The sequence below is a fragment of the Aquarana catesbeiana genome, linkage group LG13, assembly GCF_042186555.1.
Source record: "Aquarana catesbeiana isolate 2022-GZ linkage group LG13, ASM4218655v1, whole genome shotgun sequence".
NCBI classification, from domain to species: domain Eukaryota; kingdom Metazoa; phylum Chordata; class Amphibia; order Anura; family Ranidae; genus Aquarana; species Aquarana catesbeiana.
In genome coordinates, this window is record NC_133336.1 from 31,195,672 (window position 1) to 31,211,539 (window position 15,868).

The 15,868-nt window shown below is 49.6% G+C and overlaps 1 protein-coding gene across 2 annotated transcripts in view; it reads left to right on the forward strand.

Annotated features, from left to right (window-relative positions):
- The window catches only part of TTLL5 (tubulin tyrosine ligase like 5), a 41,536-nt gene that overhangs the window by 426 nt on the left and 25,242 nt on the right, over positions 1-15,868 (forward strand). For both annotated transcript variants that reach the window (XM_073608887.1, XM_073608888.1), the window contains exons 2-6: positions 8,010-8,116; positions 8,249-8,331; positions 8,410-8,516; positions 12,880-13,010; positions 14,781-14,863. In XM_073608887.1, the coding sequence (XP_073464988.1) occupies positions 8,010-8,116; positions 8,249-8,331; positions 8,410-8,516; positions 12,880-13,010; positions 14,781-14,863 (511 nt within the window). The remainder of the gene's footprint in view (positions 1-8,009; positions 8,117-8,248; positions 8,332-8,409; positions 8,517-12,879; positions 13,011-14,780; positions 14,864-15,868) is intronic.

Sequence of the window (15,868 nt, forward strand, 5' to 3'; positions counted from 1 at the left end):
GCTGTGCGGATCTGTCCCGGGCTGTGCGGATCTGTCCCGGGCTGTGCGGATCTGTCCCGGGCTGTGCGGATCTGTCCCGGGCTCTGAGATCTGTCCCGGGCTCTGCGATCTGTCCCGGGCTCTGCGATCTGTCCCGGGCTCTGCGGATTTGTCCCGGGCTCTGCGGATTTGTCTCGGCTCTGCGGATCTGTCTCGGCTCTGCGGATCTGTCCCGGGCTGTGCGGATCTGTCCCGGGCTGTGCGGATCTGTCCCGGGCTGTGCGGATCTGTCCTGGGCTCGGAGATCTGTCCCGGGCTGTGCGGATCTGTCCCGGGCTGTGCGGATCTGTCCTGGGCTCGGAGATCTGTCCCGGGCTGTGCGGATCTGTCCCGGGCTGTGCGGATCTGTCCTGGGCTCGGAGATCTGTCCCGGGCTGTGCGGATCTGTCCCGGGCTGTGCGGATCTGTCCTGGGCTCGGAGATCTGTCCCGGGCTGTGCGGATCTGTCCCGGGCTGTGCGGATCTGTCCCGGGCTGTGCGGATCTGTCCTGGGCTCGGAGATCTGTCCCGGGCTGTGCGGATCTGTCCCGGGCTGTGCGGATCTGTCCTGGGCTCGGAGATCTGTCCCGGGCTGTGTGGATCTGTCCCGGGCTCTGCGATCTGTCCCGGGCTCTGCGGATTTGTCCCGGGCTCTGCGGATTTGTCTCGGCTCTGCGGATCTGTCTCGGCTCTGCGGATCTGTCCCGGGCTGTGCGGATCTGTCCCGGGCTGTGCGGATCTGTCCCGGGCTGTGCGGATCTGTCCCGGGCTCTGCGGATCTGTCCCGGGCTCTGCGGATCTGTCCCGGGCTGTGCGGATCTGTCCTGGGCTCGGAGATCTGTCCCGGGCTGTGCGGATCTGTCCCGGGCTGTGCGGATCTGTCCTGGGCTCGGAGATCTGTCCTGGGCTCAGAGATCTGTCCTGGGCTGTGCGGATCTGTCCCGGGCTGTGCGGATCTGTCCCGGGCTGTGCGGATCTGTCCCGAGCTGTGCGGATCTGTCCCGGGCTGTGCGGATCTGTCCCGGGCTGTGCGGATCTGTCCTGGGCTCGGAGATCTGTCCCGGGCTGTGCGGATCTGTCCCGGGCTGTGCGGATCTGTCCTGGGCTCGGAGATCTGTCCTGGGCTCAGAGATCTGTCCCGGGCTGTGCGGATCTGTCCCGGGCTGTGCGGATCTGTCCCGGGCTGTGCGGATCTGTCCTGGGCTCGGAGATCTGTCCTGGGCTCCGAGATCTGTCCCGGGCTGTGCGGATCTGTCCCGGGCTGTGCGGATCTGTCCCGGGCTGTGCGGATCTGTCCTGGGCTCTGAGATCGAGCCCGGGACAGATCTGTCCTGGGCTCAGAGATCTGTCCCGGGCTGTGCGGATCTGTCCCGGGCTGTGCGGATCTGTCCCGGGCTGTGCGGATCTGTCCCGGGCTGTGCGGATCTGTCCTGGGCTCGGAGATCTGTCCCGGGCTGTGCGGATCTGTCCTGGGCTCGGAGATCTGTCCCGGGCTGTGTGGATCTGTCCCGGGCTCTGCGGATTTGTCTCGGCTCTGCGGATCTGTCTCGGCTCTGCGGATCTGTCCCGGGCTGTGCGGATCTGTCCCGGGCTGTGCGGATCTGTCCTGGGCTCAGAGATCTGTCCCGGGCTGTGCGGATCTGTCCCGGGCTGTGCGGATCTGTCCCGGGCTGTGCGGATCTGTCCCGGGCTGTGCGGATCTGTCCCGGGCTGTGCGGATCTGTCCTGGGCTCTGCGATCTGTCCCGGGCTCTGCGATCTGTCCCGGGCTCTGCGGATTTGTCCCGGGCTCTGCGGATCTGTCTCGGCTCTGCGGATCTGTCTCGGCTCTGCGGATCTGTCTCGGCTCTGCGGATCTGTCCCGGGCTGTGCGGATCTGTCCCGGGCTGTGCGGATCTGTCCCGGGCTGTGCGGATCTGTCCCGGGCTGTGCGGATCTGTCCTGGGCTCAGAGATCTGTCCCGGGCTGTGCGGATCTGTCCCGGGCTGTGCGGATCTGTCCCGGGCTGTGCGGATCTGTCCCGGGCTGTGCGGATCTGTCCTGGGCTCGGAGATCTGTCCCGGGCTGTGCGGATCTGTCCTGGGCTCGGAGATCTGTCCTGGGCTCGGAGATCTGTCCTGGGCTCAGAGATCTGTCCCGGGCTGTGCGGATCTGTCCCGGGCTGTGCGGATCTGTCCCGGGCTGTGCGGATCTGTCCCGGGCTGTGCGGATCTGTCCTGGGCTCGGAGATCTGTCCCGGGCTGTGCGGATCTGTCCTGGGCTCGGAGATCTGTCCTGGGCTCGGAGATCTGTCCTGGGCTCAGAGATCTGTCCTGGGCTCAGAGATCTGTCCCGGGCTGTGCGGATCTGTCCCGGGCTGTGCGGATCTGTCCCGGGCTGTGCGGATCTGTCCCGGGCTGTGCGGATCTGTCCCGGGCTGTGCGGATCTGTCCTGGGCTCGGAGATCTGTCCCGGGCTGTGCGGATCTGTCCCGGGCTGTGCGGATCTGTCCTGGGCTCGGAGATCTGTCCCGGGCTGTGCGGATCTGTCCCGGGCTGTGCGGATCTGTCCTGGGCTCGGAGATCTGTCCCGGGCTCTGCGGATTTGTCTCAGGCTCTGCAGATTTGTCTCGGGCTGTGCGGATCTGTCCCGGGCTGTGCGGATCTGTCCCGGGCTGTGCGGATCTGTCCCGGGCTGTGCGGATCTGTCCTGGGCTCGGAGATCTGTCCCGGGCTCTGCGGATTTGTCTCGGGCTGTGCGGATCTGTCCTGGGCTCTGCGGAATTGTCTCGGGCTGTGCGGATCTGTCTCGGGCTCTGCGGATCTGTCTCGGGCTCTGCGGATTTGTCCCAGGCTCTGAAGATTTGTCTCGGGCTCTGCGGATCTGTCTTGTGCTCTGCGGATCTGTCTCGTGCTCTGCAGGTCTGTTCTGGGATCTGCGGATCTGTCTCGGGCACGGAGATCTGTCCCGGCTCTGCGGATCTGTTCTGGACTTGCGGATCTGTCCCGGGCTCTGCGGGTCTGTCCCGGGCTCTGCGGGTCTGTCCCGGGCTCTGAGGATTTGTCCCGGGCTCTGAGGATTTGTCCCGGGCTCTGAGGATCTGTCCCGGGCTCTGAGGATCTGTCCCCGGGCTCTGAGGATCTGTCCCCGGGCTCTGAGGATCTGTCCCCGGGCTCTGCGGATCTGTCCCGGGCTCTGCGGATCTGTCCCGGGCTCTGCGGATCTGTCTCGGGCTCTGCGGATCTGTCCCGGGCTCTGCGGATCTGTCCCGGGCTCTGCGGATCTGTCCCGGGCTCTGCGGATCTGTCCGTGATTCTGGGATCTAGCCAGGCTCTACAGATCTGTCCGGGACTCTGAGGATCTGTCCCGGATTCTGGAATCTGTAGCAGGAGATGAATAATACTATACGAGGGTGAAGAATATTATAGTTATCCGGGGCTTTGCATGTCTGTTAAAGGCTCTGCAGATCTGTCCGAGGCTCTGTGGGTCTGTCCAGGATTCTGGGATCTTTCCAGGGCTTTGGAGGTCTATTTAGGGCTTTTCAGATCTGTCGGATTCTGGGATCTGTCTGGTGCTCTCAAGGTCTTCCTGTTGCTCTGGAATGCTGTCTGGGGATACGTACGTGGGTCTGTCCAGGACTCTGGAGTTCTGATTTGGACTCTGGGGTCTGTCTGGTCAGGACCTGGTTGAGCTGTCTGAGGCTCGAGAGATCTGCCCAGAATTCTGGGGATCTGTCCAGGATTCTGGGATCTTTCCAGAGCTCTGGAGGTCTATTAAGGGTTCTTCAGATCTGTCTGGAATTCTGGGATCGGTCTGGGGTTCTGAAATGCTGTCTGGGGATACATACGTGGGTCTGTCCAGGACTCTGGAGTTCTGACTTGGACTCTGGGGTCTGTTTGGTCAGGGCCTGGTTGATCTGTCTGAGGCTCTAGAGATCTGTCCAGGATTCTCGGATCTTTCCAGGGCTCTGGAGGTCAATTAAGGGCTCTTCAGATCTGCCTGGAATTCTGAGATCGGTCTGGGGTTCTGAAATGCTGTCTGGGGCTACGCAGGTCTGTCCAGGACTCTGAGGATCTGCCCAGGACTCTGAGGATCTGCCCAGGACTCTGAGGATCTGCCCAGGACTCTGAGGATCTGTCCAGGACTCTGAGGATCTGTCCAGGACTCTGAGGATCTGTCCAGGACTCTGAGATCTGTCCAGGCTCTGGAGATTGGACTGGGACTCTGGAAATCTGTCCGGAGCCTGCTTGATCTGTCTGAGGCTCTAGAGATCTGTCCGGGATTCTGGGGATCTGTCCGGGGCTCTGCAGGTCTGCTTCGGGCTCTGCGGATATGTCGGAGGCTATGGGAGAATAACAGGGCTCTGAGGGTCGGTCCAAAGCCTTGCAGGTCCAAGACGTTGCAAGTCAATCTAGGGCTGAAGTCTAATGCAGCATCTCCTCCCTGATAGGCTGGAAGGGCTCTGCATTAATAATAGGATGTACCTGAAAGGCCAATTGCTAAACAGTGTGATGGCCGAGATTGGGCTTTATGTCTTCCTCTCTGAAATTACCACACACAGTAATTCTCTGGTAATAATCGATATCCAACCATCATTATCATCACAGAGAGCCACCGTCTTCCCTTCCTGGGTGTCCAGAGATATCATAAAGATACATTTGGGTCAGGGAACCCCAATATGTCCAATGGCTGTATTAAAGCAATATTAAACTCAAAAACAAAAATGTAATATATTACATCTTACCAATTCTTAGATGTGATGGCTGCATTCGTTTTCTTTTTTTCTTTTTTTTCACCTGATGATCCTGCCAGCAAGTCTGTTGTTTTTCAACTTCCTTTAACAGACCAAACTGTCCAACAAATATGTCAGTTAGAGGTTTGAGACAAACCATTTACCACCCAACCCGTACCCTTACCCGCAATGGCAGCGGCGGCAGCACCCGACAGCTGATGGAAAGATCAGTTGCGGTGCCGACATCGCTGGACTCCAGGACAGGTAAGTGTCCTATTGTTAAAAGCCAGCAGCTGCAGTATGTGTGGCTTTTTAAGTTTTTTTTCTTTTTTGGGCGGAACACCGCTTTAAGCTTTATGTGCACTAAGGTGTTTACGACCGGTATCTGCTGGTTCTCTGAATTGAGAGGGTGACAGTTTTACGATAGGCCTTGACATCCTGCCAGGCCGACATTAGCTGTTTTTACAGACCTAGCTTGGTTCTGCTTTGTCTGTTGCAGACATCTCAAGTCTCCTGCATTTCTGCGGCGGCTCCCGCACACCCGCAAACGCCTCCCGATCTCCCGGGAATGATCGGTGCGGGAACAACTGTGAAGACCGACTCTGTACCCGCAGACGTCTCTGCAAACAGCTTCTGCTCCTAGCATCCCCATCCCTGTAATTAGGGATCCGGCTGGCGGCCATTTTGTGGTGGACCAAATTGCATTGATTTTAATGGGAGAATTCTAAAACGCTAGAGAACAAACGTTCTTCTTGTGTTGAGTCTCCGGCATTTGCCTAAGAAAAACACCTCCTTACAGCATAGGACTATATATATATATATATATATTAGTAATGTGTGGTTAACATCTCCTCCACCACAGGTGTGCCCCAGCCTCTCTCCTCAAAGAAAGACCCCAATGGGTCCTATGGTGCTTCAGGTCACTGCAGACCATTAAGAAATCCACTCCTTGCAGTATCTCATGAGGTTGCGGTATAGGAAAATGGCAATGGATGAGGATATAATATATTCCTTCTGGATAAATAAATACTCCTTGGGCTCCTCCACTCTCCTCGATTAAACACTCATAAGAAAGGAAACAAGATCTCCATAGTGTAGTAATTCAAATAAAACACATTTAATCATAAGTAGTAACTCAAGTTAATCCCCCTAGAGACCTTGAGGGACAGACATGGACGCTTTCCAATGGACTGGTGGAGACACAAACAGCTCCAACACTTCATTGCGATCCATGGTGCCTCTATAAGAGGGGCTAGACACTCTTACTTCACTTGAGTTGAATGATTGTTTATTGACGAACTATATCAGTTTCTGGGATCAGCCCCTGCTGTCACCAAACCGGCCTTTATATGGGAATGGGAGCGCGATCTGGAAGTTGAGTTCTCAGCTGAACAAAGGTCACACATAGATATAGACTCGTACACTCCAGCTCCATAGACTCCAAGACACAGGAAACTAACTACAAACTTCTGACCCGTTGGTACTGAGTACCTGCAGCTCTATCACGTATCTACCCCTCAGTCACAGACCGCTTTTGGCGTGGCTGTAGCCAGAAAGGCACACTCCTCCATATTTGGTGGGACTGCCCAGTGGTTAGCTCTTTCTGGCTAGAAGCCCGCACCTATATAAAAAGATGCTCTGCAGATCGAAATCCTGTTTTCCCCAGCTCATTTTTTCCTGCACCTCCCTGCCCTTCCTCTGAGCCACTACAAGAAAAGCGCACTCCCTCATCTCTTAAACGCTGCTAAACGGCTTATACCTCTCTATTGGAAATGCCCACAGATTCCTACTATAACAGAGTGGCTTAAGAAGGTGGACGACATTAGAGAGGCGGAGGAGTGGGCGGCGAGGTGCAGGGACAAGAGCGAACGTTTTAACGGTACCTGGGCACAGTGGCAAAAATATACTGCAGACTCAGACCCTGTGCCATCTAGCCTGGAAGTTGCGATGTTGGAGTTAGCGGAGCCCTCACTGAAACTGAAGAGGCCTGTTAATAGTGATGTGCAATGTACCAAACCCTGCCTGCAGTTGAGTTTCCTATATCCTTCTCTTCCCCTCTATGGTTTATATGGCCAACAATGGAGACCAATTCAAAGTGCAACACGTCCTTTGTAACCTGTTGTTATGTTTTCCTCTAGCTAACGTTTTTTCTGCACTTTGATGGTTACACTCGATAGAAAATTCACCTGATAACCCTGGTGCCCCGCTAACCCCCCACTCCCTTCCTCATGTCTCCCCAGTTTTTCTGATTTTTGTTTGACTTAAACTCAGATGTTGTAAAACGTTATGCTCTTAGGCTAAACCAGCCACCCTACACCCTCAATAATGAAACGTTGATGACTCCGTTGTATTTTATATGTTTAATAAATTAAAGCTTATATTAAAAGTAGTAACTCACATAAAATTTCAGTGGTCAGCATCGATCTATTCATGAACTACCGGTCTCGGCCACGACCAGAAGTAGTACGTCACCTGGCTCCTTCCCAACGAGTTGCGTCACAGATCACGTAACTTTCTCAATGGTTTCAACTAAAGTACTGCACTTTATTTTTGCACGTTCGCCATTGATCATTGAAGTAATTCTGCATTATCTGCACATTGCTCTCTTTTGAAAATTTTTTTGCACTTTTCTACTGAATATAGACTATTGAATTTATTAATTTTATTGGACTTGTTGGTTATATTGCACATACACTTTGCACTTTATATCTGTAATTTGCTATTGTAGATTCTTAAATTGTTTTGATTGTGCGCCGCTTATACATTTATTCATATTGTTACAATAGATCCCCTGGCATCTGGCTTCATTGAACCTTTCAGCACACCCCACTATCTTCTGCCACTGCATACATTCAGTGCTGGAGGTGCCGGAACTGCGTCCCCCCCCCCCCCCCCCGCGTTCTTGCTAGAAAAAAAAAGACCTGTTTCAGATGTATCCAGAATGTTTTGCCATCTGAACGCCTTCAGCTGCTTTTGCATTCATATTGACTTTTTAGGGAGAGGCAGCTCTGATACACACAGATACCTGTGTGCACAGGCCCTAATGAAGCTGGCCTAGTACTGACTGTTCTAAAGGAGAGAACATCAGGGCTGCTGACTCTTCCTATTAAGGGATCAGCTTGTCCTGTGCTTTCCTCCTCTTCCCTGGTTAATTCTCTGTCACCATCTGTTAGGTATTCCCAAACAAATGTTCTCTTTATCAGCGATGTCCCTGAATTTCTGTGCATTTGCCATCTCTGAGTGTCGGGGGGTCTCACTGCCTCTGCTGTGTTTCCATCTAGGGAATCCCCCCGCATCCTCTGGACTGGAACGTCTCGCAGAGTCCCCATAATCGTCTTCCACCCGGAGGCCATCCTCACCAAAGAGCCGTCATGGCGCACTGTGGGAGGTAAGGACAGCAGAGCTGTCAGTGCCTAGGCATGTGATCTACGCCCCAAACAGTCCATGGTCCCCATGTCAGGATCCTTGAAGCTTTTTTTTGTGTTCCCTGACATCTCTCACCTCTCTCTCTCTTCCCCAGAACGTTACCGCCTGGCCTTCAAGATGGTGCGTACAGACAGCCGACTGGTGCGCAACATTCTCACTGCTCATGGCTTCCAGGAGGTGAGACACACACGTCTGTATATCCTCTGTAATCCTCATCACCACCGTCCTTTAATAACATCTTGTCTCCTTTCCCAGGCCAATGCCAATAGTAACGACTTTAACCTCATGTGGACAGGATCACACATAAAGCCACATCTCCTGCGAAATCTGGCGAGCTTCCAGAGAGTCAACCACTTTCCTAGGTATGAGCATGATGGGAATTAATAGTGTGACATCATAACAGAGCCTGATCATCCACATGGCAAACTAGGCAGCAGCCTAGGGCCCAGGGGATGTCAAGGTGGACCAGCTACAACCTTCATGCTCCTGCATTCTATGGGTGAAGGTAAAAAAAACCTTCAGTATGCAGCTCCCACGCCCCTCCCCTTTTTTTATTTACATGAGACCGATTGTGATCAAGTGACGTGCACAAGAGCAGCTTCTCTCCCAGGTCTCTGCCTTCTCATTGGCTGAGAGACAGCAGCAGAAGCCATTGGCTCCCGCTGTTGTCAATCACAGCCAGTGAGGAGAGAGTTCTGTATGTCTTATGGACATTATGGGGTTGATTTACTAACACTGGAGAGTGCAAAATCTCAAAAATTGGTACAGCTGTGCATGGTAGCTAATCAGCTTCTAACTTCAGCTTGTTTAATTAACATATGAAAGTTTTTTTTTTTTTTTTGCTTAAAAATAACAAACATGTTATACTTACCTGCACTGTGCAATGGTTTTGCACAGAGCAGGCCCGATCCTCCTCTTCTTGGCTCCCTTGCTGGCGCTCCTGGCCCAGGGGATGTCCAGTTGGACCAGCTACAACTTTCATGCTCCTGCATTCTATGGGTGAAGGTAAAAAACCTTCAGTGTGCACGCCCCCCCCCCCCTCATTTTACTTACCTGAGCCTGATCGTGATCCAGATGATGCTGCTTTGTCTCAGCCAATCAGGAGGGGAGTCTTGGACAATCGAGGCTCTCATGCAACATCTCTGGATTTAGATGGGGATCAGTTAAGTGTTGGGGGGGGGGCTTCAGCCCCCCTAATACTTACCTAAGCCCAATCTCGATCCAGCGATGTTGCACAAGACTGGTTGGCTGAAACGGCTGCCCGGGACTCTCCCTCCACCATTGGCTCCCGCTGCTGTCAATCAAAGTCACTGAGCCAATGAGAGAGGGGGGGTGGGGCCAGGTCGCTTCTCCATGTCTGAATGGACACACGGAGATGCAGCTTGGCTCAGGTGCCCCATAGCAATTTGGGAGGAGGAGGATCTGGCCTGCTCTGCAAAACCATTACACAGGGCAGGTAAGTATAACATGTTTGTTATTTTTACAAAAAAAAAAAAACGAGACTTTAGTACCACTTGCTGACCGCCTACCGCATTTTTACTGTGGCAGGTTGGCTCTATTGCGCAAAATCACGTACCTGTACGTGACTTTGTTCAATAACCACTGGGGGGGGCGTGCCACCAGAGGCGCGATCGCGCGCTAATTGGACACAGGGGGAGCCATTCAGGGGGTCCGGGGGACGCGATGTCCGTCGGCCTCCTGTGATCACTCCCTACAGAGATAGAACGGCGAACAAGGCAGACTGCCGTTCTGTCAGGCATGGACACTGTGATCCTGTGTTCCTGCTAATCGGGAACACAGCTCACTGTGTCCATGCAATGAGCCCATCCCCCCCCCCCAGCCCCCACAGTAAGAAAGCACAAACAGGGAACATACTTAACCCCTTGATCGCCCCTGATGTTAACCCCTTCCCTGCCAGTGTCATTTATACAGTGTTAGTGCATATTTTTAGCACTGATCACTGTAATAATGTCACTGGTTCCCAAAAAAGTGTCAGTTCAATGTCCGTTCTGTCCGCCACAATGTCGAAGTCCCGCTAAAAATCGCTGATCACCGCCATTACTAATAAAAAAAATATTTAAAAATGCCATAAATATATGCCCTATTTTGTAAACTCTATAACTTTTTTACGCAAACCAATATACGCTTATTGGGATTTTGTTTACCAAAAATGTGTGGCAGAATATTGGCCTAAATTTATGAAGAAATTAGATTAAAAAAATAAATAAATAAAATTATTGGGTATGTTTTAAAGCAGAAAGTAAAAAATATTGTTTTTTTCTTTCAAAATTGATGCTCTTTTTTGTTTATAGCACAAAAAATAAAAACCACAGAGGTGATCAAATCCCACCAAAAGAAAGCTCTATTTGTGGGGAAAAAAGGACGTCAATTTTATTTTTATTTTTTATTTGGGTACAGCGTCGCACGGCCACGCAATTTGTTAAAATAACGCAGTGCCGTATCGCAAAAAATGGCCTGGTCGGGAAGGGGGTAAAACCTTCCGGGGCAGAAGTGGTTAGCCTGGAAGCTGATTGGTTTCTATGCAGAGCTGCACCAGATTTTGTACTCTCCAGTTTTAGTAAATGAACCCCATAGAGCGCGGCTCGGGAGCGAGCAATGGCAAGCGGTTTGCTGTGGGGGCACTCGGTGAAGAGGAGGAGACAGGAGGGCTGTCAGGGGACCCTCAAAAAAAGGAGGATCGGGGCTGCTCTGTGCAAAACAATTACACAGAGCAGGCAAGTATAACATGTTTGTTATTTAAAAAATAAAAAAATTGAATTACCTTTTAATATCACTTGAAACCAGTGAATAAAAGCTGTTCACCTGCCTCTCACAAGAGATAATGTATTCAGGCAGTTGGTGTCTGGTGGGGCCCGTTCAAACCATGCATGTTCCAATCCTTATCAATGTCAGTCAAAGGGATAAGGGACCAAAGCTACTACCTTGCCTAGGACCGTGTTGCTGCCTTTGTCTCTAGAAGGAAGTGAGCGGGTAGTGAGGAAGTTCTTTGTCCGTCTCTGTATCAGAATAATAAACAGGACTTTTTGGTGCTGAAGTCCCCTTTCCCAAGGCCCCCCTTGTCTCTGCTCTCTACCCACCTCCAAGCACCATGCCTTGTTTCCACCCCAACCCACCTCCCAGTACCACCTCTTTTTTAGATTAAACAGAACCAAGTATCGCTTTGTGGTGCTCAGTAGTCTGCATGGAATTTGGTGATTATAATAAGAAAAGCAGTAAAATGGATCCCTTGCAGCCAGCAACGGTAGCCCCCCCAAGCATAAATAGGTCCCCCCTGCAGTAAAAGACACCCTCAACAATAATAGATCCCCCCCCCAGCAACATTAACCGCTTCAGCCCCGGAAGATTTTACCCCCTTCCTGACCAGAGCACTTTTTGCGATTCGGCACTGCGTCGCCTTAACTGACAATTACGCGGTTGTGCGACGTTGCACCTAAACAAAATTGACGTCCTTTTTTTCCCACAAACAGAGCTTTCTTTTGGTGGTATTTGATCACCTCTGCGATTTTTATTTTTTGCGCTATAAACAAAAAGAGCGACAATTTTGAAAAAAAAGCAATATTTTTTACTTTTTGCTATAATAAATATCCCCCAAAAATATATAAAAAAACGAATTTTTTCCTTAGTTTAGGCCGATATGTATGCTTCTACATATTTTTAGTAAAAAAAATCGCAATAAGCATATATTGATTGGTTTGCGCAAAAGTTATAGCGTCTACAAAATAGGGCATATATTTATGGTGTTTTTTATTTATTTTTTTACTAGTAATGGCAGCGATGGGGGATAGTTTTATGCAATTTTTATTATAATTTTTTTTATTAGTAATGACAGGGAGGAGTGATCTCTGTCATGTCACAAGGCAGAACAGGGACATGCCTTCCCCATTCTGCGGCTCCGTGACACGATCGTGTCACGATCGCCAGGAGACCGGCGGACATCGAGTCCACGGGTCCCGTGGGCACGGTCACGCTGCACGCGCACGCCCGCTAACCCCGCCAATTAAAGGGGACATACAGGTAAGCCCATTTGCCCACCGCTGCCATTGTGCCGACATATATCAGCGCGCAGCGGTTAGCAAGTTGATAGACCGCTTGCAACAAAATATCGCCTCACAACAACAGACCCACCCCAGGAACAATAGACCCCACCAGCAACAATAGATCCTCCAACAGCCAGCATCAATAGACCCTCCAGCAACAATAGAACTCTCCTCAACAGTAGATCGCTCCCAGCAACTATTGACCCCTCAGCAACATAAGATGGGGGGGGTCTTATGTTGCTAGTGGGTCATTGCTGGGGAGGGTATAGATCCCCCGGCAGCTGGCATAATTGGACCCATCAGCACACCCTACTATCCCCTGCCATTACATACATTCAGTGCTGGAGGTGCCCAAACTGCGTTCCCCCACGTTCCAGCTGAAAAAGAGCCCTGATAATAAAGCTGGAGAAATGTCGGGCAGCCATCTTTCTATATTTGAATGTAATTTTCCTGGCTGTGGGACCCCTGCCGCCACCTGAACAATTTTATGGAGGCTGAACAGTAGAAATGATATGGGATATCAGAGAGAGAAAAGGCGTCATGACCCTCAGTGTTACAATCTCCATTAATCCTTTATTATACATCCCTATTTGTTTCCAAAGTGCTGGTTATCCAGGCAGACAGAAAGCTGGAGTCTCGTGTTCTCATCCACTTTTGTGTGTTTCAGGTCCTACGAGCTGACCCGCAAGGATCGTTTGTATAAGAATGTACAGCGTATGCAGCAAACGCATGGTGTATGCAACTTCAGCCTGCTGCCCCGGACTTATCTGCTCCCTGGAGAATACCAGGATTTTTGTAGTGAGTGTCGCCATCCATTGAGTACTATGAGAAGACTCTGTGGAATACTTCTCAAGATAGAGATATTCCACTACAGTACCTTGAAAAAGTATTCATACCCCTTGAAATTTTCCACATTTTGTCATGTTACAACCAAAAATGTAAATGTATTTTATTGGGATTTTATGTGATAGACCAACACAAAGTGGCACATAATTGTGAAGTGGAAGGAAAATAATAAATGGTTTTAAACTTTTTTACAAATAAATATGTGAAAAGTGTGGGGTACATTTGTATTCAGTCCCCCTGAGTCAATACTTTGTAGAACCTCCTTTCTCTACAATTACAGCTGCAAGTCTTTTTGGGGTTGTCTCTACCAGCTTTGTACATCTAGAGAGTGACATTTTTGCTCATTCTTCTTTGCAAAATAGCTCAAGTTCTGTCATATGGGATGGAGAGCGTCTGTGAACAGCAATTTTCAAGTCTTGCCACAGATTCTCAATTGGATTTAGGTCTGGACTTTGACTGGGCCATTCTAACACATGAATATGCTTTGATCTAAACCTTGTAGCTCTGGCTGTATGTTTAGGGTCGTTGTCCTGCTGGAATGTGAACCTCCACCCCAGTTCGTCTTTTGCAGACTCTAACAGGTTTTCATCTAAGATTGCTCTGTATTTGGCTCCATTCACCTTCCCAACAGCGCTGATCAGCTTCCCTGTCCCTGCTAAAGAAAAACATCCCCATAACATGATGCTGCCACCACCATGTTTCACGGTGGGGATGGTGTGTTCAGGGTGATGTGCTGTGTTAGTTTTCTGCCACACATAGCGTTTTGCTTTTAGGCCAAAAAGTTCAATTTTGGTCTCATCTGACCAGATCACCTTCTTCCACATGTTTGCTGTGTCCTCCACATGGCTTCTCGCAAACTGCAAACGGGACTTTTTATGACTTTCTTTCAACAATGGCTTTCTTCTTGCCACTCTTCCATAAAGGTCAGATTTGTGGAGAGCACGACTAATAGTTGTCCTGTGGACAGATTCTCCCACCTGAGCTGTGGATCTCTGCAGCTCCTCCAGAGTTACCATGGGCCTCTTGGCTGCTTCTCTGATGAATGTTCTCCTTGCCCGGCCTGTCAGTTTAGGTGGACGGCCATGTCTTGGTAAGTTTGCAGTTGTGCCATACTCTTTCCATTTTCGGATGATGGATTGAACAGAGCTCCGTGAGATGTTCAAAGCTTTGGATATTTTTTTATAACCTAACCCTGCTTTAAACTTCTCCACAACTTTATTCCTGACCGGTCTGGTGTGTTCCTTGGCTTTCATGATGCTGTTTGTTCACTAAGGTTCTCTAACAAAGCTCTGAGGACTTCACAGAACAGCTGTATTTATACTGAGATTAAATTACACACAAGTGGACTCTATGTACTAATTAGGTGACTTCTGAAGGCAATTGGTTCCACTAGATTTTAGTTAGGGGTATCCGAGTAAAGGGGGCTGAATACAAATGCACACCACACTTTTCACATATTTATTTGTAAAAAATGTTGAAAACTATTTATCATTTTCCTTCCACTTCACAATTCTGTGCCACTTTTGTGTTGGTCTATCACATAAAATCCCAATTAAATACATTTGCGTTTTTGGTTATAACATGACAAAATGTGGAAAATTTCAAGGGGTGTGAATACTTTTTCAAGGCACTGTAATAGTAGCTGGGGACGCAGAGTATGGGGAATCTGATTTTATACATAGAAATTGTGAGGAAATCTTCCATCAGTGTCTCTTTCTGCAGATGCTTATTCTAAGGATCGTGGCCCTTGGATTGTAAAGCCAGTGGCATCATCCAGAGGACGGGGAGTCTATCTGGTGAACTCTGTATGTCACTGTAACAATATTGTCTAGTTATTGTGGGCCTTTTTCTCCTAATGCCTGTCTTCCGTGCTCTTCCCTCTCGTCTCTCTCTCTGTTGAGTTGTCATAGAAATCTGTGCGTCCCAAGCTGTCTCTCTCTGTTCTTAGTGTGCATTCCATGTTGTGTACCAACCCCTGTGTCTTGGATTTTTCACTGTGGTTGTTAGTTATTGAGGACAGGAAAATCCTCAAACCTTTTTTTTTTTTTTTTTTTCATTTTGGATAGAGCAAGAGAGGGTTTTACCACTGCCAGATTTTTTTTTTCGCTATCTGTGTCTCATTGTGGAGATTTCCCTTCACTTCCTGTCCCATAGCCAAACAGGAAGTGAGAGGAAGCCCCTGCAAATTAAGGGAATTTCGTGGGAACCCCCAGGTCACCAGAACTAGCGTCCCCGTTGAAAGATTTCCCCTCTTTTTTTTACTTTTCTGGGGACAACCCAAAATTTAGGATTTTCTTTTACTTTCACTTTCAATAATGGTAAACAGTCTGTGTGTAAAGACCTTGACTAATTTGAGTATAGGCTTGCGTAAAGGTGCGTAACGGTATAGACTAATAAAATGCTTCTTCATTGCCAGAGTTGTAATATACTCATTTATACTCGCGTAAAACGTGCTTATATACATATAATTTACTGAACTCAAATGTAAAATGTTCTATTTTTGTTTTACTGCTCTGTACTCAATGCTGTATTCATAGGCATACGCACAGGGTGTGCCAGATGTGCCTGGGCACACACTAATCACCCTGTGTGGTGCAGATTTCCACTGTTTAAACCCCTGCTATTTTACCACTAACTGGGCTCCTAAAAAACTTGTAAAAAAAAAAAAAAAAAGTAAAATAATAAAAAATAAAATAATACAAATAAATACTACTGACACTGTCCACTGCCCTACTGACACTGTCAGTATAGATACACATGGACACACATATGTGTTTGAGCTTTGGGGTGCACACATATGGCTGTATTAC